General features: G+C 33.6%; 2 protein-coding genes across 8 annotated transcripts in view; one reads left to right on the forward strand and one right to left on the reverse strand.

The window, feature by feature from the left end:
- Nucleotides 1-3,355: 3,355 nt before the first annotated feature.
- On the forward strand, nucleotides 3,356-17,273 carry cd22 (cd22 molecule). Of its 2 annotated transcripts, XM_073924999.1 has the most exons (9): nucleotides 3,356-3,408; nucleotides 3,501-3,988; nucleotides 5,564-5,935; nucleotides 8,948-9,214; nucleotides 10,649-10,912; nucleotides 12,433-12,523; nucleotides 13,116-13,155; nucleotides 13,528-13,640; nucleotides 14,727-17,273. In XM_073924999.1, the coding sequence occupies exons 2-9, from the start codon at nucleotides 3,949-3,951 to the stop codon at nucleotides 14,791-14,793; spliced, it is 1,254 nt and encodes a 417-aa protein (XP_073781100.1). In that variant the 5' UTR covers nucleotides 3,356-3,408; nucleotides 3,501-3,948; the 3' UTR covers nucleotides 14,794-17,273. The 2 variants fall into 2 exon arrangements, with proteins under 2 accessions (XP_073781100.1, NP_001077292.1); NM_001083823.2 differs by lacking the exon at nucleotides 3,356-3,408 and having other exon boundaries at nucleotides 3,906-3,988; nucleotides 14,727-15,115.
- ncam3 (neural cell adhesion molecule 3) overlaps nucleotides 14,835-21,617 on the reverse strand; it is a 59,309-nt gene continuing 52,526 nt past the window's right edge. For 4 of the 6 annotated variants that reach the window (XM_073926714.1, XM_073926712.1, XM_017351554.4 and 1 more), the window contains 2 exons: nucleotides 19,865-19,990; nucleotides 14,835-17,433 (listed from right to left, as the gene is read on the reverse strand). In XM_073926714.1, coding sequence (XP_073782815.1) covers nucleotides 17,394-17,433; nucleotides 19,865-19,990 — 166 coding nt within the window. In that variant the 3' untranslated portion in view covers nucleotides 14,835-17,393. The remainder of the gene's footprint in view (nucleotides 17,434-19,864; nucleotides 19,991-21,617) is intronic. The other 2 variants (XM_068214249.2, XM_073926715.1) reach the window with 1 other exon arrangement.

Here is a 21,617-nt window from a genome sequence, read left to right on the forward strand (position 1 = left end):
TTAAATATATTAAATGTGTATTTTTACATTTTTGGTGCGGTGTAATTATCGGGGATGCAGTAGAATATGGAGACAGATGAATATAATTGGGTATATGCCCAGCTAGTGTTGTTTCCATACTTTTAAACTTCCGGTGACCTGTTAATGTGAGTTTTTTTTCCCATTTTATAGGGTCCCTTTTACAGCATCGATGTTGTAATTTAATTAAAATACATTCAGTTAAATAAATTTGGCATTTAGTTGTTCAAGCGTAAAATTAGAAAAAAGGCCTTTTACTCGCACTCGCCCGTCAGAATCGGCAGGCTGGCACAGAAGCACCATTGAATGGGGTAAAATAAACACTCATATTATGGGGAAAAATGTATTTTAACGCAGTACTTCTTGTACAATCTGAGACCCATTTTATATCAGATATCACTGAGCCAGTGGAGATCTTTTTTTTTTTTTTTTTAGAAAACAAACATTAAACGCGCAGATTTTCACCGAGCGCTTAACCCATATTACTGGCAAATTAAAAGTCCTATTAGCACGCTTCGGCATATTGGACAATAGCGTCGCTACAGGTAGTGACGCTACAAGCTTAACTACATTTCTCAGTAATGTGGCTGTAGCGTCGCTACTTTCTAAATCAAATAGCTTTTCAGTAGCGAAGCTATTTTATTAGTCAAGTAGTGCAGTAGCGTCCACACAAGCTACATTTACCGATCGCGAATCAATAAGTGACGGCACCGACATTCACAGAGCTGTGGCCGGTGTCTAGGCGAATAAAGTAAATCCATATGATAGAGAGAAAGATGATTTCTTCTTCGTCCTGTTTTACGGTGTTCGACAACAAACTTTTTGGTGCGTTACTGCCACCTCTGGTGAAACTTGCTTGATGGAAAGATGACTGAGGGACAGGAGCTATTTCTGAAGCAGGATTCCTTGTGATACCTCGAGAAGTACATGTTAAGATGCAATAACTTAATTTTTGATGCTGTGCTCAAAAAATAAAAATACTTTAGTATATATAACACTATAATGCTTATATATAATGCTTATATATTTGTTTTAGCTGTTATATACTGTAATGTGTTTCTGTTTAGTACAGCATATTATTTACAGTAAATAATTGAACTGAATCATTATGCCACATATGTTTCATTGACAGTTTTATTGATCAATAAGATTTGATTGACTTGGATTTAAGTTGCTTCGATGTAAAATTAAAAATTGTAAAAATAGCTTGGATGTAGCTAAGCTACTTTTGCCATGTAGCTTTTAGCTTAGCTTGCTACATTTCCCAGGGGGTAGCTTTAGTGTAGTTAAGCTACATTTTAAGTAGAGCAGCTAATAGCTTAGCTCACTACACATTTGTCAAGTAGCTTTACCAACACTGCCATACAGTCTTGCACAGAAAGGATTAAACACGGTGACAGAACCACTAAGAGAATGTACTCGTTATAACTGTCACTAAGTCACTGTCAGAGATAGAAACATTAAAAAATACTTCTTATTTATTATTATCATTCAGATCGTGAAATATGTGAATTTGGCTATAAGTTTAAAAAATGTATATATCTATATGTGTGTCATTTAATTAGAAAAGTGGCAGTTTATTTATTTAGTACATGGAAACAAAAATGCACTTGAATATAGAAAGTGGTTTTACTACAGTAAATATATGGGTATTTGGCTTATTCAGAGCTCAAATGGCTGTGCCTGTCTATGTAAGACAGTGGAATACTAGTATGCAACCCATATTAAACACATTTTTAAGTGTATTACTATTAAATTACTACTCATAAATGTAAAATTAGGCTTTCAACACAATCTCACGGCAATTCGTAACTTTTGATTTAGTGGCTAATGCGTATGAATTCGTACAATCTAATTTGTACAATTTAGTACAACTTGCTCATCCCCCAATGACAGTTGGGTTTAGGGGTGAGGTTAGATGCCACGCCTTCTTTTTAAAATCGTAAAATTTCTTACGACTAAACTCATATGAATTCGTACGAATTAGCCACTAAACTGGCAAAACGTAAAATACTTACGTTTTCTTGTTAGATCAGGCTGTAGTTTATTTATATAACTTTTTTTTTAGCTTATAGGGAGCTGAGCCCCCCTAAAATGAAAATCCTAAAATCGCCCCTGATGTCCAGCCATCTTTAGTGACCTCACGTTGAAGCGAACTTGGGTTCTGCGACAATACATTGATCCAAAGCACACCAGGAAGTCCACTTATGAATGGCGCCAGAAAAACAAAATGAAGTCTTTGGAGAGGCCTAGTCAAAGTCCTGACCTGAATCCAATTGAGATGCAGTGGCATGACCTTAAAAAGGTGGTTAATGCTTGAAAACTCCTTCAATGTGCTAGAATTACAGCAATTCGGCAAGGATGAGTGAGCAAAAAACCCTCCACAGTTATGTAATAGACTCATTGCAAGTTCTTGAAAATACTTGATTGCAGTTGCTAAGGGCGGCCCTACCAGCTATTAGATTTAAGCAAGCAAGCACTTTTTCACACAGGGATATGTACTTTGTTTTCCCATAATAATAAAAACCTTCATTTATAAACAGCATGATAATTTTATTATTATAAATTCATCACAATTATAAATTCATTTAAAAAAAAAAAAAGTAATAAAGTCAGTCAAAACCTTATTATAACCTTATACAAAACCATTATAATCACACTGCACCTAAATAATCTTTTAATAAAAATAATGAAAATAATAATAATAATAATAATGAAAATATAAATAATTTATTTCCACAAAAATGGGTTTTTTATGATTTTGTGGTTAAAAATACATAGTTTTTATGTTTTATATAAAAATTTGTATGAGGGCGTCACAGTGGTGCAGTGGGTTGCACGATTGCCTTACAGCAAGAAGGTCACTGGTTTGAGCCTCAGCTGGGTCAGTTCTGTGTGGAGTTTGCATGTTCCCGTGTTGGCTTCGGTTTCCCCCTAAAGTCCAAAGATGTGGTATAGGTGAACTGAACAAGCTAAATTGGCTGTTGTGTATGAGTGTAAATTCAAGTGTATGGGTGTTTCTCAGTGTTGGGTTGTGGCTAGAAGGGCATCCGCTGTGTAAAACATGTGCAGGATAAGTTTGCCGTTCATTCCACTGTGTTCATTCCCTGATTAATAAAAAAAAACTAAGCCGAAAAATGAATGAATGAATTTTGGATCATTTATCTTTTTAACACCTTTATTACTCAGATAATGAAATTAATAAATTAATTAAAATATTTGATGACAAGGGGGTGAGTAAATTAGCATAAATTTAACTAGATTAACTAGTGAAAAAAAGCTTTTTTAGACAGCAGAGGGCGCTATAGACTAGCATTGCGACTTGAATCTGAACTCCACAGAAATGGCAGTCACAAAACGTTCAACAGAACCTTCATTTTACTCATTCAAGTGAGTCAAGTCTTATAAAAACAGCAGTATGTCATGTTTGTTTGCCTTTTTAGATTCACTGTGTGTGGAAAACCAGTGTTGTTCTTTTACAGAAGAGTTATTTGCATGATGCCCCTATTTCCATTTTTAAAGAGAAGGAACTGCTGGACAAAACTGACTAAGAATAAATATGCAGTAATTGACCACCATCAGCCATTACTGCGTCATCTCAGATCAGCTGCCATTTCCTGTTTAAGTTCCTCGTTCAAGTTGCAGTTTAAGTGGGAAAAATCATCAACAGAAACTGATTTCACTGAAGAAACAATATCTTTATGTCTGCCATGCTTTAAATGCAACATAGGCTATTATCGTCTTGCCATAAAGTGAAGAAATAAGGTAACAAGCACAGATTTAGGGAAGTTTTCCCCAGGATGGAACAAGGATATCCGTTTATTGATGCAATAAGTATTTTCTGAATGGTCTTTATATTCTTGTGGGGCAATACTGAAGTGTACTGATAAGTCTAAAAGAGACAAGTGTGTTTTCTACTGAAGGGACAGCATGATTTACATGATCATATTCCTGCAAGGGCTTCTATCAGGTGAGTTTTGCTTTCATTACGTTATTGTATTTAGTTAGTTTTTTATAATGATGTTGATGTTCAAATTAGGTTTACCTCTCTATAAAAATATCAAACAATTATATTTAATAATAAAATAGTAAAGTTAATGAGTATATATATATATATATATATATATATATATATATATATATATATATATATATAAATAAACAATACATTTAAATCATTAAACCTTATACAATTAAAACATACAATTAAACAGACATAATCTGTATATCCTGCAGTTTGCGTTTTGACAAGCTCTGAAGCAGAGATGCCCAAATTAGGGTCCGTGGACCAAAGTTGGCCCATAGTAACCTGTGATTTGGTGCACCATCCTATCTGAGAAGTGAGGAAGAATGATAAGGATGGTTTAGAGATTGTCACTTCAAACCTAATGTAACCGTTTGTCTGTTTGTTTTATTGCTAGAAGTTAACTGAAATGAAATGGTGTAATTTATCAGATTTAGTTTAAATGTCCACACTGTCAGATCGAGGACAAATCAAGGCAGATTCTGTTTGACTAGTGAACGTCACTTTAATCTGATTGTTTATGGTTTTATTGCAATATGTTATAATTTAAATGTTATACTGCATTAATTATTACAATTTAAAGTAATGTTTTCCAATAAATTATGAAATTTCCCATGACGACTTTATTATAAGATAGTATAATTAACTTCGCCCCACGGCTCTCAATGATGTTTGGTTTTTGGCCATTTATATGAAATAGTTTTGGCGATTAATACACACTAAACATTTTATTATGTAATTTGTAACCAGTAACAGTATACAAATTGTGAGTAATTTACCTCTCCCTGGTAAAAACTACTGGACTAAACAATTTACTTTTTTGATCTGATCATCAACAGTCTAGTAGAATTGTAATTTTAAAGGTACCATATACTGCATTGATTCAATAAGTTACATCGTTCTCTGATATCTACATATTAGGTATGTGGCTTAGGTAAGTTAAAACATTATCCAGAAATGGATTTATATGCACATTATCCATACCTATTCTCTATCTCTAAACTCAACCATAACTGTAAATTATTCCTGAAATCAGAGAGGAATGTTAGTTGGATAACAATATTGTAGGAGTGCATAAACCTAACCGTAAGCCTAAACTTAACATAAACTGTAACGTATCCCTTAATTCTGATTGGCTGATCGGAATGTTGTTCCAGGATCAAAATAGATGTTAATCCAGGAGCATTTCCAACTCGGTGAAATCATCTGATGATGTAGAAAGCAGTGCGTGCAAATCTTGAAGTCATGGCTTGTGAGTCACGCAACAGTCTGCTTTGTGTTCTGATGTGCCTGTTTTTCCACTGGGGTTTTACATTTGTAGGATTTATATGAGAATAAGGAAACAATGGTGTATGAGGCTCACTGTATATATCAAGGCCATTTCCATTTACTGAACTCTTATTATTATTCGACCGTGATAGATTTTCTTCACAGTGTACCTAGACAACGAAAAGTGTTTAAGTCTGATTAACAAACGCTGTGGTGACTTAACACTAACTGTAAACTGTATTTGTGTTTCAGCTGCTGTGGCTTCATGGTCAGTTTCATATGATCCAAAAGGAATGTGTGTATTTGAAGGATCTTCGGTGGATTTCAGCTGTTTATTTGATTATCCGGATTATCTCAAACTAACAGTAACAAAATGGTTCAGACCAGGCAAAAATCAGAAACAGGATGGATCACAGCAGGGAATAACTGTCCATCACTCAAACATAGCACTGATCAGCTGGCCGTATAAAGGCAGAACAGCATACGCCAACCAAAACAAAAACTGCTCATTGCGGTTGCGAAATGTCTCCAAACGTGACATCGGAAGATATTTCTTTCGCATTGAAACAAATGATTATTATGAAAAATTCACAGGATCTGGTGGCATACAGCTGAAAGTTGCAGGTAAATAAAAGACCACATTTGTTCGATGAAGAATAAAGCAATAGCAGAATACAAACTTTGATAAACAGTTGCTGTTCATCCTTAAAAATAAAGTGTTTAGTGGAGGGCAAACTTAAAAAAGGCATTTGATAGGTAGATAGATAGATAGATAGATAGATAGATAGATAGATAGATAGATAGATAGATAGATAGATAGATAGATAGATAGATAGATAGATAGATAGATAGATAGATAGATAGATAGATAGATAGATAGATAGATAGATAGGTAGGTAAGAGGGATGCAACAATACACTTAGCTCACGGTTCAATACATACCTCGGTTTTTTAACACGGTTTTCGGTTCGGTTCTCATGGCTTGACACGTGTTTTCTTTTATTCTATAGGCAATAGGAACAGTAAGAGGTTAAGGAGAAAAAAAATAAAAACGATTTATTGCAATACTCACTTTGTTTTACTTAAAAGCCAAGAAAAGTACACTAGTTCCTAGTGTATTATATTAAAAAAAATAAAACTGAAATCTTACAGCTTCTGGTAGCCCATGTACAAACTGGGGAACACATACAATCCTACACTGAAAATAAACATAACTGTGAAGTTAATAAAGATAAATTGGCCATTTCAAATAAACATATTTGTACTTAAGTAAACATAAATAAACCATCCTAATTATCTCGGTACTGAAAAAATGCAAGACTGAAGTCTGTAACGCGGATCGAGAGCTTTTATAAGATGACACAAGCCCGCATCTCCAATCACCGAAAAAGGCTGCAAATCTTCAGCAATAAACACCCGCACTGCCTTTGTTAATTTAGGTGTCTTTCTGAACTACTTTCTATCTTTTTAAACTACTTTTGGAAATACTTTTTCTTTTTTAAAGAGCCCATATTATACATGAAATAGGGTCATATCTTGGTTGTAAGAGTCTCCAACAACAGTCTAATATGCATGCAAATTTAAAAAACACTTTCATGGTCTTATAATCTGCATTTATTTTTACCTAATTATCCCAGCGACTCCTGTATGAATCGTCCAGTGATTCATTTGTTCCCAAACCCCTCCTTAGCGCGAAGCTAATCTGCGCTGATGACAGTCTGTCACGATTGGTCGACTGCCTTCAGTCAGAGAATGAAATGCCCAATAGCTAATCAGCAATATAAAAGTAATCACAGTTCATACGCGCTCCATAGTGTAGGCGTGGATTTTAGCTGCCACACACACACACACACACACAAACACACACACACACACCTCTGGACGACAACGCTCCCGCTTCCGCCCGCACCCGCCAGGTTTTAGCCTGAACCCGACCGCTCCCGCTTATATTTAGAATTTCTTGTCCCGGTGCCCGAACCGCCCCGTTTTCTGCCCGCCGCGCCCGATCCCGCTAAAGAGCGGGGGAGAACATAACCGAAAATCACCCAGCTAAACAGTCCAGAGACAGCCAGACAGAGCTCTCTCTCTCTCTCTCTCTCTCATACGCGCGCACTAACACATACACACAAGCGCCAAGCAGACACACAGGCAGGCAAAGCTCTGTCTCATTCGCATAGCAATATCCACGATATTGCTAGAAAGCCCGCTCCCGTCCCAAATTAAACCTGTTACCGACCGCTCCCGCGATTGATTCGGAAATTTATTCCCGCGCCGCAGAAATCTGGCGCGGGGACAGCCGCGGGAATGCAGACCTCTACCACGGAGCTCCGTAAACAAACAGCATGCGTCGCGTTTTTAACGTGACTTTGCACACGATAAGAGAATATAGCCAGTTAACCTGATACAGTACACGCGGTTACAAGTAACAAATCACAACTAAATACATTTGCAAGCGAGAGTCAACGAGGCAACTTTAATCGCACGTACTTACATTTGAGAAATGGAGGAAGAAACTCATCCTGACGTCCATTAGTAAGTTACTCTTTACTGATCCTTCCTTTAACAAACGCTGATGAAGTATTCTTTGTAGCATGTAGTTTCCAGAAGTTTCCAACTGCTTGGTTATAATGCTGAGGTTTCATCTCTGGGTAGAGAATCGATAATGTCCATCTGCAGTGTGACTTCAATGACCGGCATGTTTGTGTGCGTGTGTTTGTGGGTGTGTGTGTGTGTGTGTGTGTGTGTGTGTCTGGGTTTCTGCGTCAGAGGGCGGGGCCTCAGGTTTGAAATCTCCCGGGTTTGCGCGTGCACGTGAACAACTTGGTTTCGTTCGTACGTCATGGCGAAACACCTAATGACTCTGTATCAAGGCGACTCGTTTGAAGCACTATGAGTCGACTCTTTTATAGATGAATCAACCGTTTTAAACACTGTATTCTTACAGATTTAAGCCTTAGCTGGATACTTCACTTCACTTAGAGCTGTGTTACACACTACATGGAGGGGAATTTTCAAAAACCCATAATATGGGCTCTTTAAAGTGACTTTTTTGTAATACTTTTGTAATATATAACACTGTTCAGCATGCATAATATTTTCAACACATGAGCATTGGGAAAATATGCCCAGGGATACATTTTTGAGAACTAAGAAATATGTGCTTTTGGGTATTTATGTCTGCATGTTGTGTGTGAAACGAATGCTGCGGGGCGGTACTCACCTCTGTATGAATAGGGTGTTTCTTCTTCTAGTTTGCTTTTAAAAACACTATCAGTTGGGTTTAGGCAAGGCGGTGTGTTGTCAATCGATATCAGGCTGATTTATTGTGGTGACAAGCCAACCGACTTTTCTCATGGACACACGTGATAAGATACATTAATATATGCTGAAACATATACAGCAACCTCTGGTGGATATGCAAGAAATCGCATGTATGAGAAAACGTGCCCCAGTAACCTATTTGAGGATGTCAATAATGTACATGGTGCCCTTTAGTAAATTTGTGAAAACAAAACCTGCAAAAAGACATTACCCATGGTACACATTTCTCAGTTTTTAAAAGTGTAGAATTCCAATGAGCCTGGGTTGAATATTTTTGGATGATTGAACTCCATTAATCGCCATCTTTTTGAACAGTTTTACCTCTCAGAGTAATCGTGAAAACACAAAAGGCGAGTGAACAGATTGATGAAGGAGACTCTGTGACACTGACCTGCAGCGCAGAAAACTGTACACCGACAGAAGAGTCGTTTCTCTGGTTTAAAAACCACCTTCTGCTTCCACAAGCCACTGGGAATGAGCTCAGGATCTCTTCTGTCTCGCACAGCGATGCTGGAAACTATTCATGCGGCCTGAAGAACACCAACACAACTTTATCTGCTCAAACATTACTGGACGTCAGATGTAGGTGCTAGTTTTTCTAAAAGTATACTCTATCAATCTAAAGTCAATCAATCAATCAATCAACCAACCATACTACCAATCAATCAATCAATCAATCAGGGCTGATAAAAAAAGCAAAAAAAAAGCTTTTTTCTAGGGGAATGTGATATTGTAAGAAATGTCGTTATCACAATATTCAACAACAGTATAACATTTAGCAAATTTATGTCTATGGAAAAAAGTTTTCTCAAAACAAAACTTTCTTTTAGAAATTATATTATTTATTTAAAATGTTCTTTTAAATTTCGCACGTTTTTTTCTCAAAAACAATTTTACTCTCAAACTTTGAGTTTATTCTCAAAATTGTATTACATTTATTTCTAGAAATACACAGCTTTTTTTTCAAAACACTCACAAAACACAAAACTCGCTATTCTCAAAATTTATTACGTTTTTTGTCGACATTAAAAAAATTCTTGAAATTGTCTGTTCTTCTCAAAACAACTTTATTCTCAAAATTTACTGTTTACTCTCAACATTTTATTAAAAAATATAATATTTTTTTATCAAAAATATGAGTTTATTCTCATTTTATTTAAACTTTTTTTCTAGAAATATAATTAGTTTTGACACAATGACTTTGTGCTCAAAAGTTTAATGAATTTATTCTCAACATTTTATTTAAAAAAAAACTATCCACTTTTTTTTCTCTCAAAAACAAGACGACTTTGTTTTCTAAAAGAGTTCATTCTCAATCTTTTACTTACACTTTTTTTTCTAGAAATATAATTTTTTTTTCTCAAAACTAAATTTATTCAGGAAATTTAATGAGTTGATTTTCAATTATTTATTTTTTTAAATTCTTGACATTTTTTTTCTCAAAAACACGATTTTATTCTCAAAATGTAATGAAATTATTCTTTAAATTTTATTTAAAAATAACTGTAATTCTCAAAATATGACACAATTCTCTAACTTTAATGATTTTACTCTCAACAATATATTTTAAGTTCTGTTCTCAAAAACAAAACAACTTGGCTCACAAAATATGAGTTTACTCTCAACATTTTATTTTAAAACTAATTCTTGAAATTGAACATATTTTATTCTCAAAAACAAAATGATTTCATTCTTAAAATATGAGTTTATTCTCACCATTTTCTTTTCAAGAAATATAGTTAGTTTTTTCTCAAAACACCATGACTTCATTCTTAAAATTGAACGAGTTTATTCTCAACATTTTCAGTCTTAAATTAGTTTAATCAACATTATAGTGACTTTAACATTGAGATGTTTTTTTTTTAATTATTATTATTTCTTGGCCCTAATCCTCTTCCAAACAAATTTCGCTATAACTGCAATCCCACAATTGTATGCAACGTCTCAATGCAACTGTGGCTTTACATGCAAATGTTTCATTCTTGCAAACACAGACCCTGTGGTTTCTCCACACAGATCAGCCAAAAGATGTCGAAATCAGCGTTTCATCATCTGAGGAAATACAAGAAGGAAACCCGCTGACTCTGACCTGCAAGAGCAAAGCCAATCCTGCAGTGACACACTACAGCTGGTTCAAGATCACAGACGCAAACATGTCTTCTGTAGGATCTGGCAGTGAATTAACCATTAGATCTGCCAGTCTGCAGGATGCTGGCCTTTACTTCTGCACTGCCACCAATCACATCGGCACACAGAAATCTACTGTCAAAGCACTCAAAGGTAATAGGGACTGCTTCAAAGGAAATGAAATAAGAATATTAAATAAAGATTATAATTTTTTTTTAGCTTCTGTGCCAGTTTAGCTATAGTAATACTGAATTACATTTTATTTTATATTATTCAATTTTATGCATAGTATAGTTAAGAAATTATTTTAAAAACGGCCAGATTTATTATTTCGATACTGAAGATAAAATAAAACAACATAAAATAAACAGAAATTAATTTTGGGGTATAAAAATGGTAAAACATTTTTTGCTGGACTGGACATAAAAAAATATACATTTTATAAAATAATAAATTTTTTTTTTCAATATATACAGTAATTTTAATTAGAAAAATAATCTAAAAATATAAAATATTAAATACTAGCTTTGGTCAGGATTGGAAATAAAATAAACTAAAACAAAACAAATAAAACTAAAATATTTTGCACAATACTTTACTTATTTTACTAAATAAACCGGACTGGACTGAAAATAAATAAATAAATAAATATTTGTACAATACAGACAGTAATTTCAATTAAATTTGAATTAAACAGTCTAATATTAAACACCGCAGTTTTTGCTGCGGACTGGAAATAAAAGAAAAATAAAATAAATGTTTGTACAATACAAACAATCATTTTAATAAAATTTTTTCTAAAAAATCCTAATAATAAACATTGCAGTTTTGGTCCGACTGTACTGAAAAAATAAATTAAAATAAAATATTAAATAAAATAAAATTTAATAAATATTTGTACAACGCAGTCATTTTCATTAAAAAAAAAATCTAAATAAACATAATAATAAACACTGCAGTTTTTGTGTGAACTGGACCAGAAATAAAATAAAATAAATTACATACATAAAAATAAACTAACAAATAAATAATATTAAACTGCAGTTTTGGTGCGGACTGACCTTAAATTTAAAAATAAAAAAATTTGCACAGTACCAACATAGTAATTTTAACTCATTTTTTACTAAATAACAATATTAAACACAACATCCGGGTTCATGAAATGAAATCTCTTTTTTTATATAATTTATGTAACAATTTATAACCATGACAATAATGAACTTTACACAATTATATATAAATAATACATTTAATAATATATAAATAAAATATTAATAAATGCAAAATAAAATGATTTTTGGGAATTTAAATTTAAACATTAAAATAAGGAAATAAAATATATATTATTTAAAATATACACAACATGCTTTTGTAGCCACCAATTGTGTATTGCTTTAAAAATTGCATATAAGCTACTTCAAATATAGCAATAATTTTATCCTAGTTTTTCCAAATTCAAAGCTGCGTATTGATGGATTTACTCTTCAGTGTTTGGACTTTAAGCATCGAAAATTAAACCACACAGAACTGAACTAAACTTTATTTTTTGAAAACTGGACTGACAATTTCAATGTACTAGAACCTCTATGTTAAGCAGTTTTGACAGTTTATATTGTAAAAGTGCTAGAGAAATAAAAATAAATTGAATTCCTATTTTTCTGTTTGTTTTTTAGTGGCAAGTGATCGTCATTTCTTGCTGAGCGCATCAGCGGTGTTTTTGTTTGTAATGGCTATGCTGTTGGTCCTGTTTGTGCTCTTTGTAAGGTGAGTGGATGAACAACACACAATAAAACACAGGACACACAGTTCTGAACGTGATGCATTGATTGCATTTTGTTCTTTACAAAAATGACAAATCTTCCATTGCGCAAGCTTTTGATTTCTCCATTGTCACTCGCTGCGTTCAGGTTTCAGCTTCTCTGATTACATGAATCTGTTCTTCAAACAAACATGCAATCTCTTTTTCTTTCTTTTTCTTTTTTTTTTTTGCAACGTCTTTCACCAGCAGGCTATTTTAACAAAATTATACAATTTATTGTTTCCTGATCTCTTAACTACAAGTGTGGTTTACATTTTTTATGTCTATATTTTACTTGGTAGTCGTTGTACAGTATACTTTATGTAGTCATTTTGTTTGCGTCTATATAGTTTTGGCTATTTGGTATGTTTATATTTTACTGTTTTTTTCTTTTAGATTTTATTATATATTTAATTTCAGGTTTTAGTTTTGTGGTTTATGTTTTACTTCAATTTATAAACCTGGTAAACCATCCATTTTAAGTTCAAATATACTTTAATCACTGCGTCATTTACCTCTGAGTGAAAGTCACATTATAAATGTTCAAATTTTTTACAGGAAGAAACTGTTTACGTCACAAAAGCAGACTGCAGAACAGGTATTCAATCACATTAAATACTTTATTTTACCATACTATAATGCCCCTTTTAGAGCAAAAGCTAAACCGCACTGCTTACATCTGCCTCTTTAAATGCAAATGAGCTGCTCTCTTTCCAAAAGAGGACGGAGCCTTTACAGCACATGCCTTGGATGCTCCGATTATTACTTAACAAAACATCTGCACTTGTTTTAAAGCCTAGTCCCAATGTGTAGTGAACAAAGCACACCAGTGGCCTAAATTTGTGTACACAACCTACTGATGAAATGACCTAGAGAGCTAGGGAGCTGATTTATATGAAGCATTAATAACTAACATCAAGTATTGTAACCTTAAAGTTTGACCACTGTTTTATGCTATACCTCTGATCAGATGCCTGCAGTCACTGAAGTGATTTACGAAAACCTGAGAAAAACAGAGTCTGAAACAAACACTTCAACTGTGATTTATGCAGATCTGAAGCTTCCTCCATCAAACTCAGACAGGTAATGAAGATCACATCACTACACTGATTTTGGCAGGCAAATACACTACCTGACAAAAGTCTTGCTGTCGACGCTTGTTGTAAGAGCAACAAATAATAACTTGAGTTCTAGTTGATCAATAGGAAAAGTGGCAGAAGTTCGATTTGTCTTATGAATCATCTGTTGAACTGCATCCCAATCATCACCAATACTGCAGAAGACCTACTGGAAGCCACATGGACCCAAGATTCTTATAGAAATCAGTCAAGTTTGGTGAAGGAAAAATCATGGTTTGGAGTTACATTCAGCATGATGGCATGCGAGAGATCTACAGAGTGGATAGCAACATCAACAGCCTGAGAAATCAAGACATTTGTGCTGCCCATTACATTACAAACCACAGGAGAGGGCAAATTCTTCAGCAGGATAGCGCTTCTCATACTTCAGCCTCCACATCAAAGTTCCTGAAAGCAAAGGTCAAAGTGCTCCAGGATTGGCCAGTCCAGTCACCAGACATGAACATTACTGAGCATGTCTGGGGTAAGATGGAGGAGGCACTGAAGATGAAACCAAAGAATCCTGATGAACTCTGGGAGTCCTGCAAGAATGCTTTCTTTGCCATTCCAGATGACTTTATTAATAAGTTATTTGAGTCATTGCAGAGGTGTATGGATGCAGTCCTCCAAGCTCATGGGAGTCATACACAATATTCATTCTTTTTCCACTGCAGCATGACTTTTTATTCTATACTGGACATTATTTCTGGTAAGTGACAAGACTTTTGTCTCAGCAAAGTCAGACCTTACTGTCCTAATTAAATCATTAAAAGGCATGATCATATTTTATTTTGGTTAAATAAGCGCAATCTAGAGGCCTTTGCCTTTCAAATAAACCACTTCTGATACCAAATGATCAACTAGATCAACAAGTTATTATTTGTTGGATAAGCGACAAGACTTTTGTCAGGTAGTGTATGTGGAATTAATGTATTACTCCCTGAATTAGCTGTGTTGACAAAAGTTTTTAAGTTTGTATTATTTGTAAGCAAATACTAAAGAGTATTATTGTTGTTTCTCGTCATGTCATGTCAAATCTTTTGTTTTTTAGACCATGCTGCAACAGTCAAGAGTGCGACTCGGTCATCTACAGCCTTATAATAACAACGACTGAATAAATCTCCATAATAAATAATGATGAGCTACAACAAAAACAGTATAGTATATATGTTTCTCTTTTATTCAAAAAACTCAATTTGATGATGAATACATTTACATAGTTAAAAAAAGAGTCGCACATTGAGTATAAAAGGATTAAAGAAATAATATATACAATGTACAGCGAAGATCCAAAAAATAATACATCTATGTACAAATGTATGCATGCGTCTGTATTTACAACCACATTTCACATCATCACTTGACTAAAGAAAATCATTCATGTATTTATGAAACAATATATGATGTTAAACTATTCAATAAAATGCCAAGTAATATCAATACGAAGTCAAACGGCTCTTTGTTTTATACATGCAATAAGAATACGCTAATTGTGCAATAAATTAACACTAATGATGTGCTGGATAAATATAACACTCCCATTACGACAGTAGTTCTTCTATTTTAAAATGTCAACATTAGCTGCATCAATCTGCTCACTGCTGAACACGCATTCAGCATTTGACATGTACAGTATTTACAGTACTCGATTCCACTCCAGTGCTCTTCTACATCCTACATCGAAATTTAATAACACCCATATTCTATATGGCAGGGGTGCACAAACTTGGTGCTGGAGGGCCGGTGTCCTGCATATTTTATTCCCAACCCCAACTAAACACACCAGAACCAGGTAATCAAGCTTTTTCTAGCTATACTAGAAGCATCCAGACAGGTTTGCTAAAGAAAGTTGGAGCAAAAACTACGCAGGACACAGTTTGAGCACCCCTGATCTATGTTAACATAATCCTGCTAATAACAGTCGTCTTCGTGATGTTTCGTATGCAGGCTGCGCCGCTTACAGCTGAAGGGTGTCATTTCAAACATGCCCCCGTCTGCCATTGGCCGGACAAACAGGTAGCCCTGCCCCCAAAGTCCATCTATTGGCTGAGCCAGTTTTACTATATCGGGCCAGCCGAGATGCTCAAACATCATTTTTAGGCTACAAATGACTTGCATTTCGTTTAATTTCGTTAATTATCGAATCAAAATGATGCACTTTTCATTCTTATGAACACGGGTAATTAGAAAAATCGCAGTGTTTATGTGGTTAGGCCATTTGTAGACACAAAAAAATCAGTATTCAGGTGACTAAAACTGAAATATTATGAAAACTCTGGCCAGGGTGAAGACTTTACAAAAGTTCCAGAGTCTTTGCCTTAAAATGTTGCAGAAATATAAATGTATAATCTAATTTCAAAGTAATATAGTATACAGTAAAATATATATGAATGAAAAGTTATATTCTTATTCTATATTATATTTTTTGTGCCTTTGTGGATCCATTCAGGCCTAAGAGACCCTTAGTAGGGCAGTTGAAACTTGTCTGGTAAGTGGCTGGACAGGTTCTTTCCCTATACCTCATTTACATGCTCTTTGTCTCCACCCTAACACCACCACCTCCTAAAACATATACTAAACAGGACAACTACTCAAATTAGACTTTTGTAGAATGTAGTAGACTCTTGTAGACTCTTCCAGTCTCATGTGAACCTCTTGAAGATGACTTTTGACTGCAGAACAACCTTGGTGTCCTTAATAAAGAATTCATCTTGAGTGTCCTGGCTTGAGTTCTCAAATTTCCAACGTCAGCATTTCTCAACAATTCTGATTGGCCAACACAGCTGGGTTTGCACACTTCTCAAAAAATGTAACTACACGTCGTGGTCTGTGTCACTTGGTAGCATTGATTAGTGTGGGTGGGAGCCCTTTAGAGCAAGTCCTGTGGAGCAGCTCCAGATGGAGACTTTTATTTTGTTACTTTATGATTAAAGTTGTTGCATGTCTGCCAGTTCCCGCTTCTGAATGATCAAGTTTAATGTACTTGTTCAGTAAATTAGCATTACAGGTATTTCTGGTATAAACAAAACACCCAGAAAGAAACTCGACACAGAAGAACATAGAAGCCCCAGTGCCAGCTAGCGTTTCGGGAGTGTTATTGCAGAGCAACACAAACAGAATGCAGAAGTATAAATGCAAGGCTATGGGCAAGGCATGTGCCCTGGGATGCTGCGATCACTCAACGTAAAAGTCGTATTCAGCCTTAACCGGCTTTTGTTTTCATGTCTGCATTGATTTGTACACTCCAAAAATGATCCTGAATTTTATTGCCAATCTTGAGCCAATCGTAAAGGTTTGTTTTGGTTCATTTTCACATCCAACAGAGCCCAGGGGATCGTAGAAAGACTCCAGCTTGGCCTCTCCCTGATCCAATTTGCCCATCAACAATTACGTTAACTTAATCGATTTGTGTTGGGACAACATGCAGGAGTTGTGTAGAACCCAGCATTTTTTTAGTGTATGCCATGTAATCCTGCAAATATTTAATTCGGCATTTAGTGTGAACCCAGCATTAAACACATTTATCGCCACCTGTTGGTTCCTTTGGTCTGTTTTTGGTTTTCATGCGGACAGAGATTACGTTTTTTTTTTTTTTAAACGAAGACGGGGAAAACTCAGTTTATAAAAATACCGTGTTCATGTGGACATGGCTCAAGCTCAGAGGTTTGTGTGAAGTTTCATCAATGAATTCAGATTGTCTTCTGTGGAATCTCATCCTTTAGGCCTCTGCTGTTGGATCAGTCGATTCTGGTTTCTTCCTATTTAAAACAAGAGCAAATATACCAATATTATAACACAGCAAAAAAAGTTGCTTCCTGTGTTTAATGAGGCAGGAGGATTGTTTAACTTGCTTTTTTAGGGAAATTGATAATAAAGAAAACAATGAAAGAGTTTTAAAAAATGGCAGTAGGAATAACATGTAACCTCAAGATTTAAAAATATGGCTCATCAAAAATGAAATTCATTGAATATTTAATCACTATTTGCTATTTTAGATGATAGTTTATTAAAAAAAAAGGTGTAAAGACTATTTGGATTCAATGCAAGTGAATCTCGCCAACACAATGGAAAGAAGCTAAGCTCTAAACGTTGCAATGTCATGCGTAAATGTGCATATTACTAATGCCATTGTCTGTTTGTTTAACACAGTCTTTTGTTTAATAAAGTGGTATTTATGTTTGCGCTCTGCTTTATATATGTATTTGTTTGTGTTGTTTGAATAAAGTAAAACAGTGAAGATACAGTGCAGTGTATTTACAGTAATCTCTCAAACATAATACAGTAGAAGAATAAAAACGGTGCAGTACAAAAAATGTAAATGTGCATATTACTGTTGTCATTGTCTGTTTAATACAGTCTTTTGTGTAAAAAAGTGGTATTTATATTTAAAGTACGCTTTATATATGTTAATGTCAGTTTAATTCAATGTATTGTTGATTGAATACAGTTAAACAGTGTAGATAGAGTGCAGAGTATTTACAGTAATCTCTCAGACATAATGTAGTAAGATAATAATAAGAACAGGTTCGGAAAATCTCTAGTAACACTAGAAAAAGTCTCTAGATTTTTCGCTAGTCTTATTTGAAAATTAGTCACAAAGGGGGTCAGAAAAGTCACTAAATATTCAACAAATTTGCTAAATTGGCAACACTGAATCTCACAAATAATTTAGAGAAGCTGCAAGTAACACTTTGTAGTGTTTCTGCAGGTTACAAGTCAAATTTAGGACTTTTTAAGACTTTAAGACCATTCTAAATGAAATTTCAGAATTAGACATTTTCTAATGGCCCAATTAAACACTAAGATAACACTTTAAAATAATGGTCAACTAGTTAATGTATTAACTAACATGAACAAACTATTAGTAATACATTTATTACATATTTATTAATGCTATTTAGGTTAAATAACACAAGTTCATGTGAACGCATGGTGCATTAACTTATGCATAAATAAATGTTGAACTATGGGTAATAATGCTTTACAAGATTATTCATAATGTTAGTAAATACATTAACTAACAGACCATTATGCTAAAGTGTTAGCAACATTAAAAAACACTGAAAACAAATGCTATTGTAAGGAAGATATATAAACCATATTGGTAAATAAACTTCTTTATTGCTGGTGATTGGATGGGTGACTTTACATGGACAGAAAAACTAAGACCTGTTTAAAATGATTTATTTGACCTACAAACACAATATTTCAGTAAATTTAAGACTCTTTAGGGGATACAATTTAGTTTTTGAAATTCAAGACATTTTAAGACCCTACAGACACCCTGCTTTGAAATATATAGAGAATACTACTTTGTTGGGAAATTTACAAAAAAAAATCTACCATATATATATATATATATATATATATATATATATAGTGCTCAACATAAATGAGTACACCCTCTTTTAAAATATGAGTGTTTTTTATCCATTTCTCCATATAGAAAATAAAATTTGGTGCATTTAAACAAAACACCCTTTATTAAATAGTTATATTTATTGAAATAAGGGTTTGGTCACAAAACATCAATAGGAATAGAAAGATAATTCATTGCAAAAATAATTAAATAAATAAATAAAAACAACAATGATAATACAAACTCAAATATCAACTAAAATGTATATTTTCTACACTTGATTTCTTGTCTAATAAAATTGCACTGAATAGTTTTTCCATAACATTCATTTTGTTGTACTTTTGTTTGTAGTGTGATCTTAAGTTAAGATACCTCAAGTTTAAAATTAGTTTAAATTTTAGTTTCAGCTTTGGTGCCGACTAATCAAATGTATATACAGCACACAAATCTATTACTGCATAGCATCCAATAGAAAATATTAACGTAAAAGAGAGATCTGTGAAGGGTGTTCTCAATTGTGCTGGTCACTATAGTAGTTTTGCTAATAATTTCACAACACACACACATATGCTGTTATGTTATACATCAGTGATGTAATAAATGTTTGAAAGACATATGTATCTAAAATTTACCAACATTACTTAAAATAAGTTACAACATGCATGGTTGGCAAAGATTAAAACAAACAAAGTGATGACATGCTGATCTTTTTGAGTGAGCTGTTCCTTTAAACCTGGTTACATCACAAAAAACCCACATGCCATTTTTTATTTAGTGAATGGCAGCATCGATGGCCAGCTGCATTCAGCTCTTTGAGGTTTGGCACCTACTCGAATTTGGTAAGAGGCGCTTTGTCACACGTGACCTCTGAATGAACGCCATTCACTGCCCCATTGGGTGCCTGAAGCTTTGGGATGCTGCCTCGTGGAAGTGTGAGGCCACTCAGCTTCATGTCTCTGTATCAGACGAGGACACATGAGGAATGAAGCTTAGTGACAAAGATCAAAGCTTTAACACTGGACTTGCAGATGAAATGATACGTTTGAAACACAGAGTTTGAAAATACCCATATTTGAAATACTTACACAATAAATGTACACAAAAATATTAAAAGGTCAATAATTAAGAAACATTTTTATGCACTTGCTGATTTTAATGATAAATATTTTCATATTGTGAAATAAGATATGATGATACAATAAGAGTGTATGAATTACTTAGCAATGTTTATTTTTTATTCATTAAGTATGTTGTCATGAATGAGTTCATATTAGTTTCTATAAAATATTGCATGATTATATTTTTTATAAAATGTATTAATCTTGGTTTATTTTTGTTTGTATATTTAAACATGTTAATAATAATAATAATAATTCCATTTGTAAATACATATTTTTCTAATATTTATTAATCTTAAAATGACATTTATTATGTAAATGCATCATCACTTTAAATAAGCTATACTTATTAATATTTATTGCTAATTTAAATTTTTATTATATGTAAAAAAAATACATCTAAGTTGTTAGTTAAATGTATTAAATTTTATAATGTAAATGTAAAAAAAAATGTTGTGGTAAAAATAACGTTTACTTTTGTCAGTACTTATGTGTTAATAATACTACTACTACTAATAATAATAATAGTTTATATACATCAATAAATATTTAAAATATTTGTAACATTCATTGATCTTAAAATGCATTGCATAATATTTTAAATGCATTATATTGCTTTAATTATGCTCTTTTTATTTTACAAAAATTATTCATCTGAATTGTTATTTTAAAAAAATTAACAGAAGCACTGAATGTTTTTTAAAGGTGCTGTATGTAAGTTTTTGACTCTTCTAAAGCATAAAAAATACCATAATATGTTTGCAGAAATTTAAGAAATATGCCAAGTGAAAAACTTGTTAATCTGAAAAACAATGCTGAAGTCAGATATTCTACTTTGAAAATGTAAAGTTACATGCTGGAACTTTATTTTGGTTGTTAAACCTGCCCAATGCCAGTTTAGCCAATTATATTTATTTCAGCACCATGGGTTGCCTTGCTGAAAAACCGCATACTTCAGTTATTCATTCAGGAAGGCTCTGAAAGCATGCACCCGTGACTGAAATGCGACCTCCAGTAAACAGGAGCAGACTCCAAAATGAGACGCAGATTCAGTTCCACATGAGGTTATTAATCAGCAAATGATATAAATATTATTAATGTAAACATTAGGTGAGCAGGTTACATTGTAATCCTGTGTCCTAACAACAAGCTACGTGACGAGATGAGCAGTCATGAGCAATTTGTCTGTTTGTACCAGACGAAACTTGACAGAAATTTAAATACAGCCATTCAGAAGCACAGAATATGCACTCACTTACGAAATGGTAAGGTTTATAATCTATTTATTACATATTAACCATCTTTAACATTATTAAACGTACATGCTGAATCATTAATGTTTAGTTCTAAAGTTCAATTTCAAAAGGTTTATTTTATCTTCAAGATCTGAGGTGAACTATCTGCTGCTGCTTTCAATATTATGGCAATAAATGTCATGTGAAATGGTATTTAAACTCACATTATT

Source organism: Danio rerio, chromosome 16 (genome assembly GCF_049306965.1).
Source record: "Danio rerio strain Tuebingen ecotype United States chromosome 16, GRCz12tu, whole genome shotgun sequence".
Lineage (NCBI taxonomy): Eukaryota > Metazoa > Chordata > Actinopteri > Cypriniformes > Danionidae > Danio > Danio rerio.

Coding starts and splice junctions, on each gene's coding strand:
- cd22 (XM_073924999.1), top strand. CDS start 3,949: ATGATTTACATGATCATATTCCTGCAAGGGCTTCTATCAG. Junction 10,913..12,432: donor TACTGTCAAAGCACTCAAAG/GTAATAGGGACT, acceptor TTTGTTTTTTAG/TGGCAAGTGATCGTCATTTC. Junction 13,641..14,726: donor CCTCCATCAAACTCAGACAG/GTAATGAAGATC, acceptor TTTGTTTTTTAG/ACCATGCTGCAACAGTCAAG.